Source organism: Salarias fasciatus, chromosome 20, assembly GCF_902148845.1.
Source record: "Salarias fasciatus chromosome 20, fSalaFa1.1, whole genome shotgun sequence".
Classification (NCBI taxonomy): domain Eukaryota; kingdom Metazoa; phylum Chordata; class Actinopteri; order Blenniiformes; family Blenniidae; genus Salarias; species Salarias fasciatus.
This window is the reverse complement of record NC_043764.1, coordinates 26,810,050-26,835,485: the sequence shown is the minus strand read 5'-3', so window position 1 is coordinate 26,835,485 and position 25,436 is coordinate 26,810,050. Positions and strand designations below refer to the sequence as shown.

The following is a 25,436-nucleotide window of genomic DNA, read 5'->3' as shown; positions in this document are numbered from 1 at the left end:
GTCTGCCCTCAGATGGAGGCTAACATGCTAACGGCAACATAAAGAGGAAATGATGATGGAGCAGATGTCAAGACTGAGTGCATGTAAAAGGATTATAACAGTGAGACGGCGGCTGTAATGCGAATATGTGTAAATGGTTAATAACAGTGAGTTAACAGCTGTAATGCTAACCTGTGAATATGTTTAGTGGCGCAGATTTTCTTCAGGTGGTTTCACCTGCTGGCCCTCGTTGGATGTTTTACAGTCTGCAGGTTAATGAAGCTGCCAGTTGCAGCTCGTTTCCTCTAATTCCTCCTCCTCCTTGCTGTGTTCGTGTGTGTGTGTGTGTGTGTGTGTGTGTGAGAACGGGGAGTCGAAGGTGTTGTGTGAGGACGAGGATGCTGAGAGACTGTCAGGACTGTGGTAGATTTAGACGCTGCTGAACCAACAGTCCTGATGGTTTTATCACCCGGGAGCACAGATTAGGCTTTAAGCACCGCTTCACACAGTCAATCAGAGAAAACGTTGGCACTGATGAGCTGCAATAACCAACACATCATTAACAGTCAGGCTGGTTAGCTTCACGTAAAGACTGTATCGCACTGCAACACTTTACATTTTTTATCACTCACAGATGTGCTTGCTCTCTCTCTCTCTCTCTCTCTCTCTCTCTCTCTCTCTCTCTCTCTCTCTCTCTCTGGAAACAACAGCTCGGAGTCGTGTCTCCTTCTAGTGGTCATAGTAGCTCTGAAAACAGCAGTGTGAGGAGGAGAACAGACATGATTCTGTGTGAGACGCCACCTGCAGTGAAGCATCCTTAAATAAACCACTCTGGGCCCAGTACGCAACCTTGTGGGACACCACGGAGGAAACCTAATTTGATTCTTTAGGGACAAAAACAGGCTTCTCCACTTTCTGGAGCCTGAAGTCTGGAGATTTGTCTCCCTCTAGTGGTGGTAGGAAGGATGACAACAGCAATGTGAGGAAGCAGGAATTCTGGTATCAGGAACCAGGAGCAGGACTCTGGATTCTTTGATTCCCAAGGGACACCAACAGGAAACAGTGTTTTTGATGTTAACCCTACCAAACCAGCGTGTTATCTTCAAGCTAACCAAAAAGTTTCATGATTAAGTCAGCGTGTACTCTGATTCATCCGGACAGGAGACATCTCAGAGCAATCTGAATCAGGTCAGCCGGCCTGTGAAGATGTTTATCGAGAGTGGATTCATCAGTTTGTCACCAAGATTTCACATGTTAATGGGCTGCGGTTTGTGTGTTGATCGTTTCTATATAGACTGTGTGACTCCTTGATGATCTATTGTGTTGTCAGTGTGGTCGCTGAAGTCATTTGAAGTTGACCAAAGACATATGAGTGGTGTAAATGGGAAGAAAGGAGGCATAAACCACAGAATGTGTCCATATAGCCTTTTCAGAATAAGAGTGGACCATCTGTCTGGCTCAGAATGACTCTTCTTTCTGAACGGGCATCGTCACATCAGAATCTTCAGATACATATGTTTACATAAAGTTTTTTTTAATGCTGATCAGGCTTTTAATGTTTGGATCCATGTTATAAAGACTTGAGCTGAACATTCTTATTGTGAATTTGTCACAAAGAAAAAATCTTTTTTTTGTCTTGTAGTTTAGTGTAGCACTCCTCAAAGCTGTTGTCTCCCATAAGGAGCAGCGCAGTTATGATATAACTGACTGTCTGTTTACTGGGGGAGGATGAGGAGGAGGAGGAGGAGGAGGAGGAGGAACCTGCTCTGTGTCTGCTGTGTACCTGATTTGTACCAGCTGCTGTGGATTAACACTCATTCACTGGAAGCCGATGCCGTCTTTTCGCTGCAGGTACGGAGACATGGTCCCAAACACCATCGCCGGGAAGATCTTCGGCTCCATCTGCTCGCTGAGCGGCGTGCTGGTCATCGCCCTGCCCGTGCCCGTCATCGTGTCCAACTTCAGCCGCATCTACCACCAGAACCAGAGAGCCGACAAGATGAGAGCGCAGCAGGTTCCGTTTCCACAAGCCGCCAACACAGACAATCACACATCTTCCTGTTGCTACCTCACCATCAAGTCTCTTCTATTTCCTCCAACACTTTAAGTCAGTGAAGCAGTCCTCAAACTTCTGTTCGCTGTGAAAACAAACATTTATGCTCACAAGCCACATTTCAGCCTCCATGTTGGGAACTCCATCCCTGGTTCTTCTTGTCCAGTTGACAGTTTGAGACAAAAAAATACATCCATCCGTCCCTCCGTCCGTCCATCCGTCCATCCAAACACACACACATGCATACAAGGGAAACATATAAACTCTGCAGAGGACGTTGAGAAAAGAATGAATTATTTTTTTGAGTAATTTTTAAAGTGAAATTCAGCAAAAATAAGCATATTTATTATTTCCAATTTTAAATAAATAAATAAAAAAAAAAAGAAATGAAAATTGACAATTATGATAATTTTTATTCAGTATTGGTTTTTTTTCATTCATTCATTCATTTTCATAGCTGCTTGTCCTTTTCAGGGTTGTGGGGAGCTGGAGCTAATCCCAGCTTCCTTTGGGCGGGGCGGGGCGGGGTGGGGCGGGGTCCACCCTGGACAGTTTGCCAGCCTGTCGCAGGGCCAGTATAGAGACAGACAACCATGCACGCTCACATTCACACCGAGGGGGAATATAGGCTCGTCAGTTAACCTGAGATGCATTTTTTGGCCCATGGGAGAAAGGGCACGGGGAGAACATGCAAACTCCACACAGAACGGACCCAGGACCTTCTTGCTGTGAGGCAAGAGTGCCCATCACTGCACCACCGTGCAGCCATTATTTCATTTTTATTTCAATTTAATCAACTTTTTTTTTCCCCTTTTTTACATTCAAAATTAAATTAGTTGAAACTTTTTTTGATTATAAATGAATTAAATAAATGTGATGAAACCATCCAAGACCACAGAAGTAAGCGGAAGCTTTGCAGGAAATTATAGTGTGTGTGTGTGTGTGTGTGTGTGTGTGTGTGTGTGTGTGTGTGTGTGTGCGTGTGTGTGTGTGAGAAAGAGAGAGAGAAAGATGATGCTGACGCTGCTGTTTTTCCGTCTCTGTCCCACAGAAAGTGCGTTTGGCTCGGATCCGCATGGCCAAGAAAGGAACTGCCAACGCCTTCCTGCAATACAAAGAGGACCGAGCACTCGGGGTGAGACACACACACACACAACCCCACACACGCTCACACACAAAGCTACTGAGTCATATTTATTGCACTTTGTTATTTTTGTAAATGACCCATGATATACTTGCACAGCACTGTTGTACTGCTGTATTATTTTTGTGCGAGATATCCTCAGAGAAATGTGTTCAATCTAAAGGCCTGCAGACTGTTCGAGATGTGGGTCAGTTTCACAATTTCTTAGAATTCATGATGAAATGTATCGCATCCAAACAAAGTTGTGAATTCACAGTGACTAAAACAGCTAGAAAATGAAAAATAACTTGAAAAACTCTAGAGCTTAAACAGTCGTATGTCTTTTATTCAGGGTCCTCTAAAGCAGCAGTGTCAAACAGGGTTTGTCGGTCCAAAGTGAGCCAATCAGCTGCAGGACAACTACATATCATGTGAAAATGACAATGAAACATGAACATTTCAATATAGAACACTCTTGCATCAGTGACGGTAGTAGACAAACAAAGCACAGAGACCCAGAAAAGACCCAAGCAAAGATCCTGAAAAGGCCTTTAAAAGACTCAACAAAGATTTTGAAAAACCTCGAGAAAGACCTGAGCAAAGGCCCTGAAAAGACTTAGAGATAAGGATGAGAAAAGATCCTGAAAAGACATTAAAACGGCCGAGAAAGAACCCTGAAAAGACCCAAACGAAGACCCGAAAGAGACCTCAAAAATACCCTTGCAAAGACCCTGAAAAGACCTTTAAAAAGAACTGATCAGAGACCCTGAGGAGATCTTTAAAAAGGCTCGAGCAAATAATCCTTACGCTAACTGGTATTTTTCAATGTGTCTTTTTTGTAATAAGATCCAGGTACGTTAACACTGCTGTAGCTTCTGTAGAGGGTCAGAGTCCACACTGCAGGTTCCTTTCAGTTATTCTATGATGCTGTGAGCAGCTCATCAGCCTTAAATATTATTTCCTTTCTTTAATCCCCAAACTCAGCAAGAGATGTTTCCTTATATTTCAGAAGAGAAAAATTCACAATTAATCCTCACAGCTGAAACGCTCAATCAGTGTCTCCCTCTAGTGGAATGTTTCCTCATGTGCCAGTAGCATGAGAGAGTCAGTGAATAAAGGAGTAAAGGTAGATGTGTGTGTGTGTGTGTGTGTGTGTGTGTGTGTGTGTGTGTGTGTGTGTGTGTGTGTGTAGGACCGGGACAGTGACAGCACAGCTCTGTGTGTGAAGAATCGTTCGGCATTCGAGCATCAACACAATCATCTGCTGCACTGTTTGGAGAAAACTACGGTAACGCACAACACGACTCAACGAAACGAAACAGATAAAAAAACAAAACAGAGTAACCACAAAGACCAACTCAAGAGCCTCAAGACCTAAACGCAGCGGGTTCCTCTCCGTCTTGCCGACAGAACCACGAGTTCACGGACGAGATGACCTACAGCGAGCTCTGCATGACGGAGTCGGTGGGCTTCAGGACCAGCCGCAGCACCTCCCTGTCCAGCCAGCAGGGGGCGCAGAACAACTCCACCGGCTGCTGCCCGCGCCGCGCCCGCAGGAGAGCCGCCATGCGCCTCGCCAACTCCACCGTGTCCGTGAGCCGCGGCAGCGTCCAGGAGCTGGACACGCTGCACGTCAAGACCACCGCCATCCCGCCGCAAACGTAAATTCCCACACACACTCACACACTCACAGACATCGTATATGGAATGGTTTACCAATCGGTTCTTTTTCCATCTGCGATCTTCCTTCCTCAGCCGCTCCAGTCTCAACGCGCAGGCGGGCGATCTGAAGCTGAACTGTGGCGAGCAGGACTTCACCGCGGCCATCATCAGCATCCCCACGCCGCCCGCCAACACGCCGGATGAGAGTCTCCCCCCGTCGCCCGCGCCGATCCCCGGCATCCTGCGCAACACTCGAGCCACAGCCTACACGCACGAGACCGTCAAAATCTCCTCCTTATAACCTCCGACTTTTAACCTCTGCCCCCTCCCTTCACCACCCCCCCCCCTTCCTGCCCCCCTCCCCTCCTTTTAGCTCGACTTCCTGAGCCGGGCGCTGCTAGCTGTGGTTCCAGGTGCACGGGACTTGAACCTGAAGTCTAGACTTGTTCTCTGCAGACTTTCCTGAATCCTCAAATCGACCCCTCGTGTATCTTTCCTCCCACCCCCCCTTCGCTCCATTCCCCCCCCCCCGGGCACAGCTCTGACCATTTGGACCTCATCGCACAAACTGTAGGAGGGTTTACTTGAACCCAAACGAAAAGGACCCCACCGACGTGGTCTCGTTGGGTCTCCTTTAAAGACACGGTTTCAGAAGAGGTCCGACTCTCCTGACGTGGGCAGAGAAGCTCCCTCGTAGATCGATTTGGGATTCTCGGCATTTGGAAGGTTTTTGGGAGAAGACGGAGACGATCTGTGGAAAAGCAATCAACCCTCAGGACGCCACGGCTGCTCTGTTCTGACTGGACGTCGGTCAGAACTAAAATAAAACAGATTTTGAAAGACAGGTACGAGATGGTATTTCTGGAACTGGAAAGGTTTCCGTTGTTTGAGTTCACTCGGAGACCTTTGTGCTTGAAATGTGAAGGTTTGAACCTCTACAAACTACCGGATCTTCAGCCCGACGACGGATCTTCTGTGGACTCGTTCATGTCACATGTCCGGGAAAGGGGGTGAAACCTGTGGGGTTTTCGTCAGACCAGACTCTGAATGCTGCTTAAACACATAAGTCACACACGGAAGCCCCACTGGACCTGATGGACCGACGCTTGTGGAGCTGCACCGGACCGAAAAGGTGGGTGAGCCCAGCTGGCGGCGTCGGTGCCGGACTCTTACCGGACTCCGACCAGTTGGACTCTGTCTGATCTGTTTCTGGATGGACAGCAACAGATTAACGTCTGAGTTTGACCGGACGCCGAGAGGTTGAACTCTATCTCGGTTGGATTCTGAGACATTAGTCCGACTGAAAATGGACTGTGACCCGGGTGTAAGAGGCTGGACTCTGTCCAGACCGGTGCAGTGAGGGCGAGGATGAAGCGGTCAGCGGATCAAGAGCCTTTTACTTCTCTAAATATGCAACATACCAACGAGCAGGAAAACTAGCATCAAACAAAGGAAGCGAATAATCTCACTAACAGTAATAATGATGTATGTGTGGAATCCGCCCATATCGCAGGGAACAAAATGTAAAGAAACTCATTTGTCGTGTGAGAACCTGGCGAGTGCTCTGCAATAGATTTTACAGGAACGAGGAAACGCTGAAGCCGGAGCGTTCGTCACTGTTGCTTTTGTCACACAATATGGGCTTTTAGTACTTTATTTATTCATGTTCCCAACCAGATGGGGGCGCCAGAGGTCATTTGGGGGTCAGGGTCTTTGCATGGGCAGAGAGTCAGAATGAGATCTGCAGACCTTTACTGTAAAATATGTAATCGTATGAATTTAAAAGTGTAACAATAAGCTCATAAAAGGAAACAGTCGACATGTTGTAAATGACATTTGTCTGCTAACTGTAGCTAATCTGCCCTGCTAGTCACTAAGCAAACAAAATCCTCTGTAGCTGAGTTAGTGTTGACACTGACTCACTACTGCCACCCGGTGTACAGGAGGAGAACTACATCATTTTAGAAAACCTCCAAAAAACTGCTTGGTGACAGTTTGAGTTGACCTGCTGGATTTGATGTGGGGGTCAGGAGCTCACTGACAATCATAAGAACATGCTTTTTTAAATCATATCTGCACCGGCAACCTGTGAAAACAGCTTTTTACACTGTATGAACCCCTAAAAGTTTACACTTAACACTACGAACATCACACACGTTATTTCAGCTTGTTGCTGTATTTTATCATTTAAATGTTTTTCAAGACTAAAAAAACTTTCAAGTTTTTATAGTGTTTAAATTAGAGGAAAATGATGAATTACGCACTGGTAAAACGTCTTTTGAAATCCACTGATTAATTTGGCTTTTCAGTAATCAGTGACTTTTCATTTGAAGATAATCGGATGAAAACAGCACTTTTTCGTCTTCAAACTTTTTGCTTTAACAGATTTAATTGTTAAAAAAAACTAAACTTTCATTAAAAATCTTTGGTGCTGTAGTGAAAGATCATTTATCTAAATGTGCTTCTGTTAATATGCCAGTTATCAAAATAAAATCCCCTCAAGGTTTCATCAACATATTGTTTCTTTTTTTATGCAGTTTTGTCAAAAACATCACATCTATTTTGAAGCAGCTCTGGAAAAAAAACCCAAAACACTGATATATGTTCGACAGAAGCACTTCAAAATGCAGCTTGTGTTGCTTTTAATCACATTAAATTAAGCAATAACGTTTAAGGTAACATTTAATCTGCAGATCTCAATGCTATTGTTGACATGTCATAAAAAATGTTCCTTACATGCAGTAGTTCTGTTATAAAACACCAAAACATTCTTCTTTTTTTTTTATTTGTATGATGGAATTAAACACATTACAGAAACGTATGTCATTTAAAAACGGGGTTCCTATACTGTAAATCTATTTGAAAAACGGGTGACAGCCAGCGCCGAGCGTTCTGGCGAAGCGTTTCCTCCGACCGATCAGAAGCCGGTGTGAGTGTGTGACAGGAAGCAGGAGACGAGACGTACATATGTAAAATATTTTGTATCATAAACTTTCACCTGCATCTTCCAAACAAATTCTCCGACCAAAAGAAAAAAAAAAAGGAAAAGAAAAAAAAAACAGCGAGTTGGAAGTGGACGGCGGCTTCCTGACTCCGTCACTTCCTGCATGAGCCTCGTACAGTAGAAGTAGCACTACTGACCCCAGGAGACCTCCACCCATCAGAGAGGAGGTGGAGGAGACCTCCACCAATCAGAGAGGAGGAGGAGGAGGAGAGGAAACCTCCACCAATCAGAGAGGAGATCTCTGCATGGCTGCACCTCTTTTTTGTCTCCTTCCTCTTCAAGCTCCTCTTCTTCCTCAAACTCCACCTGCTCCTCCAAAAAACTCCTCCTCTTATTCAATTCCTTTTCTTCAAACTCCTCCTCCTCCCATTCCTCCTCCTCCTCCTCCTCTTCTTCCAACTCTTCCTCTTCCTCAAACTTCTCCTCCTCCTCTTAGTGCAATTCCATTTCTTCAAACTCCTCTTCTTTAATCCTCTCCTCTTCCTCAGCTGATATTTTATCCTCTTTCTCCTCTCCCTCAGACTCCTCCTCTTCTTCCTCAGACTCCTCCTCTTCCTCTTCCTCCTCCTCCTCTTCCTCCTCCTCCTCCTCCCCTGAGTGTTTGCACCACTGAGAATTTAACGATTATATCAAACTCCAGAATCATTGAGGCATGTTTTCCTGGCCAGTGTGTGTGTGTGTGTGTATGTGTGCGTGTGTGTGCGTGCGTGCAAGCGAGCGTGCGTGCGTGCGTGCGCCTGTGTGTGTATGTGTGTGTGTGCGTGCCTGTGTGTGTCAGTCACAAATATGCATGGATACCGTTATAGGTATTTTACCTGTTTTCTCCTGCGGTGGAGTTCCAGAGGCTGAACTGAACTGAACTGAAAACTTTTTGCTTTGTCTTATTTTTTTCTTAACGTCTTCGTCACCGAAGCCGCGACTCTCGGCCGGCATCGTTCACGCCGTCTTCAACCCGCCGTGCAAATCCCCGAGAGCAGTGGAGGAAAGCGATTTGTCCTGTTTGACGTTGTTGGCGTGTTAACCTCTCATCTGCTCTACAACATCTGGATGCAGATGGAACAGATACCCTGTGGTTGCCATGGTGATGCTCATGAGCGCATGGTTATGGTGGTTGTTTGTATGTGTGACGTTTACGCTGGTAAATCTGTCACTTCGGTTTGTTTTTGTTGGAATGTAGCATCCACCCGACAGCTTTCGCCGTAGTTCTGGCTCTAATGACGACATTCAGGCCAAAGAGATCCGAGCACATACATTCAGGTTTCGTTGATTTTTTTTAAATTTTCTTTTACATGTAGTGCAGCAGCACAAACATGGACACGTGAGAGTAACGTAAATGCTAATATTCAGTGACACACTGACGTGATTTGAAGTTACTCCCATGAAAATGAGAAAAAGAAAAACCTGTGATCAATTTTACTGAAAATATCTGATGAAATATTTGTTTACACTGCGACAGAGCGACGGGTCACCGCCGGGAGTCAGACATTCTCGCTATACGTGTAAATAGGTGTTTTATGTTATTAACATTTGACTTCATGTTTTAGGGTTTTTTTTAACTGATTTCAGTATTTTGACATTATTTGAGTGATTTCTTTGGGGTGAGGCCACTTTAGAGGATTGTTTCTTCTTTTCATTCATCTGTTTGTCTTTGTGTTTTCCCTCCATTCAGGGCGAGTTTCAGATTTAAAAGCCATTTCAAAACGAATCCACAGAGTCTTCTTGTGTTCAGGCAGCTTTTTCCCAACATGTGAAACAGTTTCCACCGATGAAGCGAAACAATTTTTCCTTCAAATGTTTTTTTTTTTTTAAATCAAATGTTTCTCAATCACGTCCTCGTCCATCTTTCATTCACAGAGACGATATTTGATAAGATCGAGTGTTTGGGTGGAGTCTCTGTAAATCATCAGGGATCGTTCCACACTGCTGACTTGTAAATCAGTTTAAGATTCTTCAGGGTTGCAGTGAGTTACAATACGATTTTATGCTGATGACACAAGTTTACTTTTCCAATTCACCTCAAATCTTTCATGAGTTTACTACTCCAAATATCCCCGATGTGCTTCATATTTTGTTCACTTAAGTAATGTATAATATGTAGCGGGTATATATTTCCAGGGTCTGTTGTCCAATATTGGGTCCACAGTTTCAACTGTGAAGCGTCCAGATGAAGGAAATTACAAAAAAACGAGCTAAAAGAATCCTGAGTTCAGTGTGTGTTGGTTTGATCATCAGAAATGACTTCCTGGAAGCGTGAATCTGCTTTTGAACACCCAGCCGTTGCTTTTGTTTTGGTTTTTATTTCGTTCGGAGAGAATCTGAAGTGCTGCTCGGTCATCAGCAGGAGTCACCACGTCGGTCCGTTAAACACAAAGGAACAAGACGAAGCACACGACCTTCGGCCAAGGTCACAGACAGGAGGTGACGCCTGCTGATGAGCGCGATCGGCACTTCAGAGGGTTACGGGTTCAGTCTCAGAGCGATCGAGGAGTGAATGAGGGAGAAAACAGCATAAAGCACAGACGTGTATTATTCCATTCCACTAATAAAGAACAGAAACCAGAACCTGCTGTCATTCATCTTTTATTCACATCTGCCACAATATCATGAGGTGTCTGAAGCATGCACAGAATTATTATTGGAATTATTACCAAATATCAACAAACCCATCTGGTTTTAAAGACAAAAGAAATCTTTAATTTACAGTAAAAGATGTTCGTCCTACCTTTCTCAGAGTGGAGCCTCTTTATTGGTCTTTTAAAGGAACTTGGTCAGATTGTTTGTCAGGTCTAAACTGCGTCTGGAGCGGAGAACTCTTGACCTGAACTTTGTGATTTGACTTAGACCTTTCCACACAGACTGATTGTTGTTAGCTGTGAAGTGTTATTTCAGGTTCTCAGAGTAAATTTGCTCTGCTTCTTCCTCTGCCTCAGCCTTTCTGATCTGTTCGTCTTCCTGTCTGAGTTTGGCTGTGACCCATGATTTCTCATTAGAACAAAGCGTTTGGTATATGGAAGTCTTCACAGAATGTAATGTCTGATTTCACAGCCTCTGTTAAATCATCTGGAGAATGAAAACCAGAGAGTCAGCACAGTCGAAGCAGGATTTCGGGTCCTCCACTGCTTCGAGGGCTTCGGTCTCTTCATCAGATGGACCAAGTGGCCCAGACAAACATCACATAGTCTAAGAAATATCTACTCTCCTTTGTTTTATCTTTCAAATATCAATAAATACCCTCTAAATTAGAGGAGACAAACATGCAGGTTCCCTTTATTAAAGAAGAAAATGAAAACATCTCGACCTCCTGATTTGTTCAGTTCTGATGAGTAATGAAACATCGCCCTCTAGTGTCTGGCCCTGCACATTACAGCTCCATCACTCAGTCACACGAATTCTTTAAATTCCTACTTTTTTTCTTCGGCAGCACAGCGTCAGACTGCTGCAAGTGAACGCACCGCGGAGCCGCTCCGCGCACCTGACGCCGCCGCGGTGGCTGACGGGAGCTGGACAGGTATCTGGTCTCACTCCCTCCGCGCGCGCCTCTCGGTGTCAGCCTGCGCCGTGACTGACCGGAAACCGCCGCCGGTGCCCGGTTAAGCCCGCTAAAACGCTACTCTGACCGGAAGGTGACTGCCAGAAGCTTTTATTTTATTTTTTTAATTTTCTGACTGGTTTGAGTCTCCAGGTGAGTCTCGCGACACCTGCCGCCGCCATGACGGCGGTACCGACTCTCGGGTGAACGGCGGACTGTAAACAGGCTACTCTTCAACACCGGGGACCTGAGGCAGTCTGCACGGCGCCGACATGGACCTACTGGACTCGGGACAGAAGTTCAGCCCCAGACAGGTGAGTCCCGGACCGGACACCTGTCCGTGACGTCACAGCCGCACGAGCCGGTGCTGCCGGTTGTTGTTTTCTTTTTAGTTTATTCTCCAAACAGCCCGAGGTGACATCTTCAATACTAAAACAGTGCCAACATATGACTATGATTTTATTTTTGTCTTTAGTAACTTTTTCAGAGTATCTCAGATGTTTTTATTGATTTCTTGTTTGATTCTGTGAAGTTTTTGATCTGAATTCAAGAAATTAAAATTTCTGGATGTGGTCCTTAGTGGTAATACAGATAAAACCGTCCGTCAATTTTGATTATAGAGAGTAGAGTATAGTAGAGTGTTACTTTATTAATCCCAAACTGGGAAATTCTGCTCCCATAATATGGAACCATAACTCTAACTATTCAGACTAGTTTGGTTATTGTTTGTTATTTTAATACCGTTTCAACTGAAAACATGTTGTTTTTGTGTTTTCCTTTCTAAAATGATTTTTGATTAATATTATCACGATGTCCATTTCCACATAAATGGCAGAAATCCTGAATACTCGGATCGCAAAATTATTCGCCGGATGTCATCATAGCGACCGAATATTCGGTGATTCGGATATTTCCACCATCTATATTCCGAAGTCTCGTTATCAAGTGTTCACACAGTGATGGAGTCAGTCGTTTTCCTAAAAGTTCCCACATTGGGAGCCATTTTTTAAAAACATTGCATTTTCTCTAGGTCTGAGCACATTTTTGTGTAAACACACATCATAAACTCAACATAATGTTTGCATTTTCTCTCTAAGTCACTGCTGTGGAAACGGGGCTATATAGGAAAACACCATGGACGAGCTTCACTTTATTTTTGATGGAGTGGAGTGGAGGGGAGGGGGTTGGGGTTGTGAGGAAGGATACAAATGAAATCTACAGTGAGAACCTGCAGTGGATTGTCCAACAGTAATGTTGCAGATTTTATGCAGCTGAAACAGAAAGTGTACTCAAAATTTATATCTGTGAGTTTGATCCCTGGAAGTCAGCCGACTGGAATAGCTCTCATATCTCTTGAAAACATGTGGACACTGACACAGAGCAAAGATGGAGAGTTACTACTGTAAAGAGGAAACACTTCCAAATGTCATCCTGTCAGCTGTCATGCACACGGTGCAGGAGTCCAGTTCCCCCTCCGCTCCACTTCTGCTGTCTGTAACGTCGGTGAACATTAAAATCTCTGAGCTTGTTCCCTTCTGTAGTTTGACACTGGACTCATGCTCTTAACAGCTACAAATAAGTGTCATACATCTTTTATTTAAAATAATAAGAAAAATAATCATGCAATTAAATAAGTATGAATGTTAATCATTGACAAATCAGACTGCAAAAAAACATAATGGGAGTCATTCAAATTTTCTGAAGCACATTGAAAACAAAATTCACTTCCTGTGTATTTTGGATCAAAATGTAATAATAATAATAATAATAATAATAATAATAATAATAATAATAATAATAATAATAAAAATAATATTGTTGTTGTTGTTGTTGTCATTAGAATGAATTAGGCTACTATGTAATACTATAGTGACATTCAAAGGATTGTAAAATGTAACTGACTGTTTATCTTTCTATCTTCTATTTTATCAAAAAAAAAAAAAAAAGTTACCATAAGAAATATGGTAACTTTTTTTAATAGAATGTAGACTTCAATAAAATCATTTTCAGTTTTAGTTGCTTGTTTTAATCTGACCATGAGGTTGAAGTGAATTTCTAAACATTCCCCTGATGGTTCCTTATATGCAGGGTAGAGAAGCCCTGATGGTTCCTGGTACCTTCAGTAAAGTTCCGCTTGTGTTTCCTGATAACAAAGGAACAGTTTCTCTTGTGTTTCTTGGTACTGTAAGACTTATTTTCATTTAGCCTGAATTTCGTTCTATCATTCTTAACATTGAGAGAGACAGACAACAACAGATCAACCTTCAACATTACATTTATTCAGACATAAAACTACAGAAACAGATGAAATGGTTTCACCAAAGTCCTCAGTCTGTCTCCTGTCTGGTTCCTCCATCGTCTGTCTCCTGCCAGGTCTGTTGGCTCTTAAAACCAGTCTCTCTTCATCCTCACTCCAGCCTGTTCTCAGTCCTCCTCGGTCCCCGGTCCAGCTTCTCCCAGGGTCCCGCCTTCATGCATAGTCTTTATAGTCCTTTCATCTTGATCTCCTCTTGGTTTCACATGGGTCGATCAGCAGGACGTCCTCCGGGTTCCTCTTGAGTTCCCCTTGTGGCTCGTGGTACCCACAAGACAAATCTGCAGATGATTCATTGTACCTTGAGTTGAGCTCCGTACTGGTACCCTGGGTAGAGTTCCAGCTGTTCAGCTGTTGTTGTCATTGACGTTCTCCATCATCCCTCTTGATGAACACTTGTGCTCTTCCTCTCTGTATTTGGTCTGTTTGTTAGATTGAATGTTAAAAGTTCATTTCAACACATTTTAAACATCTACAGGGACGTTTGAAGCACCCCCGTCTGTTTCCGTGCAGATCTAATAATAATAGATATAAAGATAATCATTTCAGTTGTACAGCTGTAATCAATCAGTTGTTGTTTTTTGTCGATGCAGCTGCAGGTTTTTTTCTCAGTTAAACCTCCGTCGACCTGTTTACATGTCAAACCGACACAGGAATGTATCAAAGCGCCAGTGAAGCGTGCCAGCATGTCGCGTCCTGCCACTCCCTGCAGCCCGTTCACCATCTGACGTCGACTCGCGCACACACGCTTCACGGCCGCCCCGCCGCCGAGGACCGTGTGTAACTAAAACAGGTTATTTGGCTAAAACTCAAACTGCTGATGGTCGTCAAGGTGCAGTTCATCAGCAGACCGGAGAGGGCGATGTTTCCCGCTCAGGTTTCCAGTTATCATACATTTTTGTGAATCTGAATCAGTTTTGATCAAGTTTAGGCTCCTTATTGGTTCATTCATTTTGTTTTGCAGATAATTCAGACATGTTTAAAAAGTAAGTCAGTCTAGTTTTTGTGTTTTCATGTGAAATAATTCTGACTTTAGATCATAGCTACTAAATCTTACTAATTATAGTCTTAAAGTCTATCTTTATTTTAACCTAATTAGAATAGTTTTAGGCTAACATACTAGTTTTATATCATTTCTATGAGTTGAATAGTTGAGTAATGGTTTAAGAAGAAGTTGCACAATTTTAACTAAATATAAAATAATTTAAAATTGTTTTACAATATTTATTTGCCCCTCCCTCCAGGACCCAGAATGGGACACGGCTCTGCAGTTCCTCCCGGCGTCGGACTCCAAAACTCTGGAGAAGAAGCCGGGTTACAGGAAGAAGGTCTGGGTGGGCGTCGGCCTGCTGGCGGCGGCCGCTGCGCTGGCGCTGCTCACCGGTCTGCTGGTGTGGCACTACCACTGTACGTACACACACATAGCTAAGCACTGAAACACTTTTGTTTATATTAAGTTTTCTCTCAATAGTGTATAAAGACAGTTTTCCCCTCTGTACACGGTGTTTAAATAAAGTTTTTCCTCAGTACGCACTGATCTCAGGGTCAAGAAGGTCTACATCGGCTCCATGGCGATCAGTCAGCATCCCTTCCAGCCCGCCTACGAGGACCCCGTCAGCCCCGAGTTCGCCAACATGGCTGCCCTGGTGGGCCGGCAGGTGAGCTGCCCAGCGGCACCATGGGAGGAACGCTGATGCTTCCTGTCATTGAGGTCACCCTGGCAACTAAGTTCCCCCCTTCTTTCTCCCTTCAGCTCAAACTGATTTACTCCAAAAACTCAGTGCTGGATAAATATTTCAAGAGCTCCTCTGTGCAGGCCTTCAGGTACGCTGTGCTCCTCCTCCTGCTCCTCCTGCTCCTCCTCCTGCTCCTCCTCATACTCATCCGCCCCTCTTCATCTTCTCGTCTTCGCCTTGCATTGCAGTCAGGGTGACAGTGACGGCAGCATGGTGGCGTACTACCAGTCCGAGTTCGACGTCCCCATCCCGCAGCAGGCGTCTCTGGACCAGGCCATGGAGACTCTGGAGCCGGCGGCCGAGGCCCAGCAGGCCGCGAAGACGCGACTGCTGCTGAAGCCGGTCAACCCTCTGCAAGTCAGCAACGTCACCTCAAGAGGTCACATCATCAGAGCCACTGCTGGAACTTTAACAACTCCCATCGCTTTGAATAATTAGCGTTAAATGAAGAGATGGAGGCCTTTGAAACATGCAGCCGAGGTTCATTATCGGACAGACAGCTGATGTCTGGTTTGTTTGTTTTTTGCAGCCATCGACCCACGTCTGACCAGGAGCTCCATACTCGGTGAGAACTGCTCTGATATTTTGTAAAAATGTGATCTGAAAGTCTTACATTGAAATTATTTCTAAAACCACCTTTATCATCCAGACATGTCAGCTTCAGGCCCCGTTCACACGATGTTTCAAGTGAAAACACGTCGTTTGAGCGTTTTCATTTCAGAACAGTTTCATGTTTATACAGAAACAGCAGAAACTCTATAGCGATGTTGTTGGCATGATGGGCTACGAGGTAGTGCTGTTGGCTGTTCCAGGTGTTTCCAGGTGTTTGTCACCTTTAAAACTACCAAGTTCCTGGAGAGTCTGGACTGGCAGTCATGACACTGGAGGAAAACGTTGCTGTTTCTCGTCTTGTTCAGAGGAGCTGCTTATTATAGCTGCGGTTCACAAAGTTACATTTTCTACTGTTTTCAGGAGTCGGTATATTTTCGAAAAGTTCCACTTTGGGAGACGTTTCTAAAAAAGTTGTTGAATTTTCAGTGGCTCAGAACATCGTTGTTGTGCGAATGACCCTCCAAAGCACAACGAAAGTTGTTGTTTTCACTTGAAAATGTCACGTTAATGAGGCCTCAGTCTGCTCCACCTGTCCTCTCTAATAGATTATAGTGGCTATAATGTTCCACTGAGCTGCTCGCAGCTGTTCTACAGATAGCAGGAGCAGAACCGGCAGGAATTTGCAGTACTGAGTGTATCCATGCATCATTGCAGTCTAAAGTGTGTTTTGAGATAAAAACAGTTTCACTTACTGAGAAATAAATACTGCCAAGCCTCAAGTCACTAGCTTGAGTCCTGAATTTAGCTTTAAGAGTGCTAAGTGTCCATTAGCCTTTTCTTTGATGCTAACTGCTTTAGCTTTCAAGGCTCACTACTGTATAGTAAAGATAAACTCCTTTTTAAAATAAAGAAACTTCTCCTCGTACTTCCAGAGAAGGAGATCTTCGACGTCCACGTCAGTGCGGTGGATCAGGTTGAGTCTCCGGGGTTTCCAGACTCCTCGTACTCTCCCAATGCGTACCTGCAGTGGAGACTCCGGGCCGACCCGGGTCACAGAGTCCGACTGGACTTCCACACGCTGATCCTGGAGGACGACTGTCAGCAGGACTTCATCAAGCTCTACGACTCTCTGGCCCCCATCGAGCACCGTGCGCTCACCGAGTGAGACGCCGACCGCGGCTTCACAACCCTCATTGAGTTCGTTGCTGATGACTTTAATGGGTAAACCGTGAACGATCTCTGTGCTCCCCCAGGCAGTGTGGATACCCCCACCACTCGCTGTCCTTCCTGTCCTCGGGCACCGTCATGCTGCTCACGCTGGTCACCAGCCAGGAGAGGAACTTCCCCGGTTTCAGAGCCAAATGTTCTCAGGTCCCGCTGAAGGAGTTCTGTAAGTCCGACTCACGTCTGCATATTCCTGATTCAGACTGACTCGGCACTCCCACGGAATAAAGCCATTTTAATGAGAGCATGTCTCATCAATATTGAGTTGTATGTAATTAATGAAGCTGTTATAATATATGAACTGAAGTCACGTGACGTGAACAGGACGGAGTCATAATGGCTTAAACTGGTGATGAAAGTTGGATGGAACCTGTTTTACTTCTATAAGGATTCAGATATCCTGTGTCCAAATAGATCCAGGACGCTCACGTTCGTCGATCTGTGTTTGATTTCGATGGGTTTGTGTTAATTTGTGTGTGTTTTGGTTTTGTGTAGCTGTGCTAACGTCTCTCTCCGTCTTTCAGATTGTGGAGGAAAACTGACGACAGACAAAGGCTCCTTCTCCTCACCGTTCTTCCCCTCCAACTACCCCCCTCAGACCTCCTGTGTGTGGAACATCAAGGTGAGGAGAGAACCCTCAATGGAATTGAAGCTGGTTCTACATTTATTGTTGAACGGGTTCTTTGGCTAATTTGTTGGAGTCGTCTGGGACTAGTTTCAGTTTAGTTTAATGTTCTGGACTGGATCTGGTCTCCTTTCGAATCTGGCCTTGTTTCCTCATACCTTGTGTTTGTGTCTGGTATCATCCAGCTCACATTCAGAGGAGAGACTTTAGTGAAAGTGAAACTGATTGATCCTGATGTTAAGGTTTTGTGACCCTGCTGTCTGATTAGCATCAGATTCTTACTGAAAACAGTTGCAGTCTGAACGTGAAGGATCAGAAACCAGACGAGACTTCTGATTTGAAACTTGGTTTGAACCGCCTTCCTCTGTATATTCACACTGTGTACATATGTCACACTGCTTTGCAATGGTGGTTTCTGTTTGTTGCACCTGAACACGCCCGCGGTTTCACTAATGGGTGGATTTGGTATTTAAGGTGTGTCGGGTTTGTAAGATGAGTAACAGCTCAAACTATTTCCTAATTCTTTATTTCTATTATATTTCTGTTGCAGGTCTCAACAGACAAGTTTGTGAAGATTCAGTTCAGGAAGTTCTTTGTTGGAAATGAAAGTGAGCAATGTCTCAAGGATTACGTCAAGGTCAACGGTCAAAGGTCAGCCAGCTGTGTTGAATTCCTTCCTGGTTTCCAGAGTTGTGTTCGCTGTGTTGATTGTAGAGGGGAACAGATATGACCTCCAGGCCGAGATTAGTAAAAACTTAGACACAATACAGTGAATTTCAATCAGGATCACCAAGTCAGAACAAAGAAGATACTCCTTGAAGCAAGAAAGCTCCATGTCAATACCAAGAAGACTAAAGTAAAACCCAAGAAAATCCAACTCTAAACATCTGAGCTGTCTCAATGCAAAGTCAGAACAAACAAGATCCCTGCTGATGACTGAACTGGTCCAAGTTGAGAAAGAGACCAAAGCCAACTCAACACTAATGGTTCATATCTGAGGATGAACAAGATCTGAATTTGGACCAAGAACATAATTCTGAAGGTTCTGAAGTCAGTCTCTAGAGGTCATGACCAGCTGGACCTATTCAAGAGTCAGTTCTCAGCAAACCAGTCACAACCTAGATCGAGTCAGGCGTCCATGATTCCACTAAAGACCAGACAGAAAGTCCAGCTTGAGGAAAAACTAGATGTTTCTTAAAAGCCGACCAAAGACCCGTGAGGTCCTTCATATGGTCGTGCTGTGGGACCAACCAAATAAAATAATCACTGCTCATTGGTGTCTTGGTACATTGGTTTACTAAGTGCAGATCTTTTGATAAAGTATAAACTTCTTGTGTTGGCAATTTTTTGGTCTTTCTAAAGCTGAATAATGTCAGCAGAGAATTAAACAGGATCAAATTCGGCTACGTTAGAAAATGTGAAAACCAGGAATCCAAATTCAGCTGTTGAAAGAGGAGTTTTTCAGCATTATGTTGATCTGCTCGATGTTCTGGGAAGCTCTTATTTTGTTGGGGAGACTATTACAAAGCTCAGTCATGAACATGGGATGTGTAAGAGCAGGTCATTGCTCGGACTCGGGTGAGAACCGCACAGAGCTCATAAGACTTTTAAAACCTCCTTCTCTCTCTGTGACTCCATCTTCAGACTGTGTGGTCGAAATTTAAAGAGCTCCGTGATCACCAGCCAAAGCAACACCATGACCGTGGAGTTTAAGTCGGACTCGTCCTACGTGGACCAGGGCTTCACGGCGGAGTATGAGGCCTTCGTCCCGACCAACCGTAAGCTCCCGTCACAGCGCTCTTGACGAAGCTCAGCGACGGCTTTTCAGACTGAAGGTGCTCTGTGGTGTTTCTGATCAGCGTGTCCGGGAAGGTTCCAGTGCAGGAACAACCTGTGCATCAACACGACTCTGGAGTGTGACGGATACAGCGACTGTGGAGACGACAGCGACGAGGAAAACTGCCGTGAGCCAATCAATAAGTCTGATTTTTTATCTAACCACGTTGGCACAGCTGACCGGAGCTCTCTGTGTCCGCTCAGAGTGCCAGGAGGCTCAGGTGAAGTGTAAAAACGGACGCTGTAAACCCAAGTTCTGGAAGTGTGATGGCTTCGACGACTGCGGAGACAAAACTGACGAAGACAACTGCGGTGGGTCCACGTGAATACAACAGCTAACGGTTAACAACAGCACCCACAAACACACCAAAGAACCAGTTTTAATAATTTAATGTAACTATATTTATAACTTTTGGACAAATAATCTGAAGACTCTGAATCAGAACTTTTTCCCATCAATGTACAAACTGAATTACGTTTGAATTTACTATAAAATAAAAAGTGTCTGATGACTAATATTGACAGCACATTGAGCACAGTGATCGAAGGCTAAAGATTCATAAAATGATTCAAACACACTGAAGGACTGACCGTTTGTTTTGAACGAATCTCATTTTCTCTACAGATAAATGTAAAGAAGGCGAGTTCTCCTGCAGAAACGGCCGCTGCGTCCCGCTGACGCTGAAGTGTGACGGAAACGACGACTGCTCCGACGGCTCAGACGAGTCCAGATGTGAAAAGGGTAAGAAGCTGGAAGTGAACTTTGTTTTTGTACAGACAGAACATGTCAGATGAGCTTTGAGGTTCAGTGACCTCTGTTGCTGAGGTCAAAGGTCAGGGAACCTACTGTAGCTCAGTGTGAAAAGTCCCTCATGAAGTTCAGTGGACGACAGGAACTTTGTCAGAGCTAAAATGTGTGGAAATGAAGCCGCTTGAACCTCCAGAGCCACAAGCTCATAGAAATCTCCCTCTAGTGGCAGAAATAGTCACGACAGCAGCGAGTCTCAGACAAAAACTGTGTCAAAGGGCAGAATGGGAGTGAGAGATTTTCACTCAGGGACCCATGTTCGATTTCCAAGTGACTACATCAGGAAGTGGGGGGTTTTAATTAACACAAGTTGAGAATTTAATATGGGTTTTTGAACTATGAAGGCTATCTCAATGTACAGAAGTGATTTTAGAAAGTGTCTTAGGAACTCCTTTTTATCATTCAAGTGTGTGTCAGTGTGAGCTCACACACACTGTTGACTATTTAGACCCTGTTCAGTGTCTGCTCAGACAGTGTTTTCAAACTGTTGACACTGTGCTCAGTGTGTGTTTAAAGTCAGTTCAGACTGTATTCATACTGTGTTCAGGTTATTTTCAGAAATTAATCAGACTCTATGTGAACCGCACTCAGACTGACCTCAAGATTTCTGACTTGACTCTTTTTCAGTGAAATGGCCGTTTCTCATTTCTCCAGCTGTGTTCACTCTGTTTTCACTCAGGATAGTCTTTGTTCAGATGTGTTCATATTGTATTCAGACTGAATACAAAATATCTGACTTGTCTCTGTTTAAATTAGAGCAAAAAGTTTTTTTTTCATTAAGTCATTTTCTGTTTCTCCTCATGTGTTCATAATTGATTTTATGGACAGAACATTGAAAGTCCTTTTAAATAAAATGCTAATTAAATGATCATCGGACAAAATAACATATGAAGTAATTGTAGTTCTGAGTCACCTGTCCCGGTGCAGTGCTCGAGTCCCTTCAGAATGTTAGTCAGGAGTTAAGTGTGTGAGATCCCGAGTGGGTTTAGGTGTGCGTTGACGGTGCGCCCCCTGTCCTGCAGCTCTGGTACTGCAGCAGTGCTCAGAGTTCACCTTCCTCTGCAAGAACGGCCGCTGCATCAGCAAAGTGAACCCCGAGTGCGACGGAGAGGAGGACTGTGAGGACGGCTCCGACGAGGAAGAGTGTGGTACGTCTCACACACACACACACACACACACACACACACACACGCACAAACGCCCATTTTTCTCCAGGATTGAGTGTGTGTGTGTGTGTGTGTGTGTGTGTCAGAGTGCGGGATGAGGCCGTACCGCAGCTCTCGGATTGTGGGCGGTCAGGACTCCAGAGAGGGCGAGTGGCCGTGGCAGGTGAGCCTCCAGTTCTGGGGGCAGGGTCACGTGTGCGGGGCGTCGGTGCTGAGCCGCCGCTGGGTGATGACCGCCGCCCACTGCGTGCAGGACAGGTAGGAGCTCCGCCCACCAGCCGGCTCCCGCGGCGGGCCGGCGAGCTCTCTGACGGCGTCGCGTGTCGCAGGTACTCGCAGGCCGACCACTGGCAGGTGCTGCTGGGGCTGCACATGCAGGGCCAGATCAACGAGTGGACCGTGACCAGGAGCGTGAAGCGCATCGTCGCCCACGGCGACTACAACCCCGTGACCTTCGACAACGACATCGCCCTCATGGAGCTGGACGCCGACGTGTCGCTCAACCAGAACATCTGGCCCATCTGCCTGCCCTCCTCCAGCTACGACTTCCCAGCAGGCCAAGAGGCATGGATCACAGGCTGGGGCAACACCAGGGAGGGAGGTGAGGACCTTAAACCCGCCGTCATGTTGCTCCACGTTCCATTGACCAGTGATTCTCATTTTGATATATGTAGCGGAACACACACTAGCAGATTCTTCAGCCGAGAATCGGCTCCGCTCAGCCTTCCAAATCTCGAAAACACAAAAACAAAGCCTTTTCAATTGAAATATTATTGTGTAAACTGGGCCTAAATAAACTTAATAAGCTGCCAGCAATAAGCATAAATTGCTGTAACACGACTGAACACTCTTATTGAGAGCACATGAGGGAGCTCGTGTCCGGGAGAGGAGCCAGATGAAACGAGAACTTTTCCCCCAACGGAGTAGAAAACATTAATATGTGATAAACAAACAGATTTCATTAACCTGTGATAACGGCTTCACTGCAAAAAGACAGTAAAACATTACTGTTAGAGGCATTTCAGAAGCATTTGGAGATTCTGTGTGGAAGTCAGGTGGTAGTTCGGGTCAGCTCAGCCTTTTGAGACTTGTCGTCATGGTAACCTGGCTCTCTGTGACGATGTCCTCCGTCAGGCGTTCGCGCCAGCGTCCTGCAGAAGGCGCAGGTTCGCATCATCAACAGCACCGTGTGCAAGAGTCTGATGAGCGACGAGGTCACCGACAAGATGCTGTGCGCCGGCGTGCTGAAGGGAGGCGTGGACGCCTGTCAGGTACCGACCAATCACAGCTCAGATCAGCTCAGACGTTAGCACTTGGTGAAAAAATTAGATGAACTAATGGTGAGAATAAGAAGAGGCAGCAACGAAGCAACTGAGAGAACCTACTGACTTCAGACCGCTCTTAGAAAGGGACGCTAACTGCTAGCGAGACAATGCTAATGCTAATTACAGCTGATGTGGCTACAGGTTTGCTGTCAGCAGTTCTGTAAGCAGGTTTCTGCTTCCTCAGGGCGACTCGGGTGGGCCGCTGTCCGTCACCGGCCCCAGTGGGCGGGTCTTCCAGGCGGGCGTGGTGAGCTGGGGCGACGGCTGCGGCCGCAGGAACACGCCGGGCGTCTACACCCGGGTCAGCAGGTTCCGCGCCTGGATCAAGCAGCACAGCGGAGTGTGAGAGCTCAGCAGCTCCTCCACCAACGAAACATACCACAACGCCTTAAAAAATGAAAGACGGACGTTCCCCCAGCACTTTTTTATAGGATGGACTGGCAAAACCCTGCAAGCTGCAACGTTTGAACCCGACGGTTTTGAGGATTTTACTGCCTGCGAGGATTTTTTTCTTCACTTGTTGCTTCTGAAGTTTCTCTTTAGATCTTGATGAGAAAGTGTGAGAGAGTGTGAGACTTATCAGCTGTCGTTAGTCATTTAAAATGCTCATACACACTGTCACTGTTTTGGAAACATGTTTTTAATTTCTCCTGTGTGTCCATGTTTGACCTGCAGGCAGCGCCATTCCTGCACACAATGAGTTTGAATTTTTATGATTGTTAAGCTTCTGTTTTGTTTGTTTGTTTGTCAATTTTTCTATGTATTGAAGTGTTCGCAGCTGTTCTAGAGATATGAAGTGGACAGATGCCACCCGTCATCACCCACTCAGTCGGTGTTGTGCTGCTCCGCCTGCAGGTCAAACACAGACTAAACACACAGGATTAAAACAGGGGATTTTATTCTAAGTGTCTGATCAATGCTGGGCTGTTTTAGTTTTTTTTAATAAGTTCCTGAGTCATGACTCAGCAGAAGACTTGGTGTTATATACTTGTGGTGGTTGTATTTATTTAAAGAGTGTTTGTGCTGCCCTCTTAATATGTTTGTTGGGTTTGTGAGTCATAAAAAAAGACTTTCTCTCACTTTGCCCAGAGGATTTTTTTGTTTCGTTCAAGGGGAAAATGGAGGGTGCTATGGCTGATCTTTTTCATGGTGTGTGTGTGCATGTGTTTGTGTTTGTGTGTCTGTTCTAATGTGAAATGCAATTACATTTCTCATGAACGTGCACCATCATTGAGAGGGACTCAGGGCAACATGGTAACTATGTCAATGTAAATAAGAGTGTATTCACATCTGTTGCGACCGATTTGCACGGTAATGACCTTAAGTGAAGATGCTGAACTTTCATTGTGTTCTAAGTGTCCTTTTACACGACAACGGTGGCCAGAGTCAGTGAAAACACCACTTTTAGAGAGTGGCTCCCAAGATGGAACTTTTTGGAAAGTTTTCCAAATCTGTTGTTAAAATGTTGCCGAATTACTTGCTGGAAACGCTCGGGCTCAGTCCCAAGGCGACGGCAGAAATGCTCCAGGGTTGTAGTAAACAGCTCTTCTGCACACGCTGAGTGGATGGACAGTAAGAACATGGCTTACCTCCAGAGTGTCACATGTTCTCCTGGGACTTGGTCGTCTGTCGATACGAATATCTGTTTTCTCCCATTGTTAATGTGTATTGTCTATTTTTCTCTGCGTGTGTGTGTGTGTGTGTGGTACATTAAAAGATCAAACGACAAACTACATCAACTCGTAGCTCGTAAACAATATAGTTACGTTGTTTTCTGTGTTTCTTCTGTTGCCAAGTGTTTGGACACATCGTCAGAACTCTGACATGTAAAAAGTGAATGGTGAACTTCAGGCGGGTCTTTTGCATCTGTTTTTACTCTCTGGGAACAGCTGACCTTTGGCTAAGCCCCGCCCCCCCTTAGTTACTGTTGGTAACTCAGACATGTCATTGCACCTGACTGCAGCTAGGTGGCTTAAAGAAGCTCATGCTAGCATTGTGTGGTTGATAATAAATGACTAGATTGTTAAGATTATACAAGACATTAGCTAACCTTGGAATAAATGGAATAAAATAAACTCCATTGCCGTTTCTTTCAGGATACCTCATGTCACCAGTGAATGTTCCCCAAGAAACATTTGTGCGTCTTAAATGACTTAAATACCCAAGAAATCAAGACAAGCAGTTCTCTACGGACCGTTACACTGACAGTGTTTGTTCAAGTTCCAGGCAGTTGGTAGTTTGCATTCGGGGGCGGGGCTTAGCCAAAGGTCAGTTTGGGATTCAGGGTCTTGGGAGATGGAAAATCAAATCTGCTTCCTTGCAATGAAAAGGAGACCCATTCACCTCACTGAACTGAAGAAGATGGAGACTTGTTTGTATTTTCTGTAGTTGAAAGTGTTTGCTGGGACACAGATTCTTCTGTCTTCTTCCTCTTGGTGGTTCTTGGAGCTTTTTGTGTTTTTTTTTGTTTGTTTTTTTTTGTCCTTTTGACAATAAACTT

At 44.9% G+C, this 25,436-nt stretch overlaps 2 protein-coding genes across 2 annotated transcripts in view; both read left to right on the top strand.

Annotated features, from left to right (window-relative positions):
- The window catches only part of kcnd1 (potassium voltage-gated channel, Shal-related subfamily, member 1), a 29,432-nt gene extending 24,312 nt beyond the window's left edge, over positions 1-5,120 (top strand). The window contains exons 4-8 of the mRNA XM_030118589.1: positions 1,831-1,993; positions 3,084-3,167; positions 4,348-4,443; positions 4,566-4,816; positions 4,911-5,120. Coding sequence (XP_029974449.1) covers positions 1,831-1,993; positions 3,084-3,167; positions 4,348-4,443; positions 4,566-4,816; positions 4,911-5,118 — 802 coding nt within the window. The 3' untranslated portion in view covers positions 5,119-5,120. The remainder of the gene's footprint in view (positions 1-1,830; positions 1,994-3,083; positions 3,168-4,347; positions 4,444-4,565; positions 4,817-4,910) is intronic.
- Positions 5,121-11,314: 6,194 nt separating this feature from the next.
- Positions 11,315-25,402, top strand: LOC115408011 (suppressor of tumorigenicity 14 protein homolog). Its single transcript, XM_030118588.1, has 19 exons — positions 11,315-11,664; positions 14,909-15,071; positions 15,192-15,322; positions 15,418-15,488; positions 15,589-15,779; positions 15,930-15,965; positions 16,885-17,113; positions 17,206-17,342; positions 17,701-17,798; positions 18,352-18,452; positions 19,446-19,579; positions 19,661-19,765; positions 19,842-19,949; positions 20,263-20,379; positions 21,468-21,593; positions 21,698-21,869; positions 21,941-22,212; positions 22,746-22,882; positions 23,121-25,402. Exons 1-19 carry the CDS (start codon positions 11,623-11,625, stop codon positions 23,280-23,282), a joined length of 2,532 nt encoding a protein of 843 aa, XP_029974448.1. The 5' UTR covers positions 11,315-11,622; the 3' UTR covers positions 23,283-25,402.
- The last annotated feature ends 34 nt before the right edge of the window (positions 25,403-25,436 follow it).

What these genes read in the sequence shown, in the direction of transcription:
- LOC115408011 (XM_030118588.1), top strand. Translation starts at nt 11,623, where the DNA reads ATGGACCTACTGGACTCGGGACAGAAGTTCAGCCCCAGACAG. An exon ending in AGAAGTTCAGCCCCAGACAG is followed by an intron (nt 11,665 to 14,908) that starts GTGAGTCCCGGA and finishes CCCTCCCTCCAG; the next exon opens with GACCCAGAATGGGACACGGC. An exon ending in TCCTCTGTGCAGGCCTTCAG is followed by an intron (nt 15,489 to 15,588) that starts GTACGCTGTGCT and finishes CTTGCATTGCAG; the next exon opens with TCAGGGTGACAGTGACGGCA.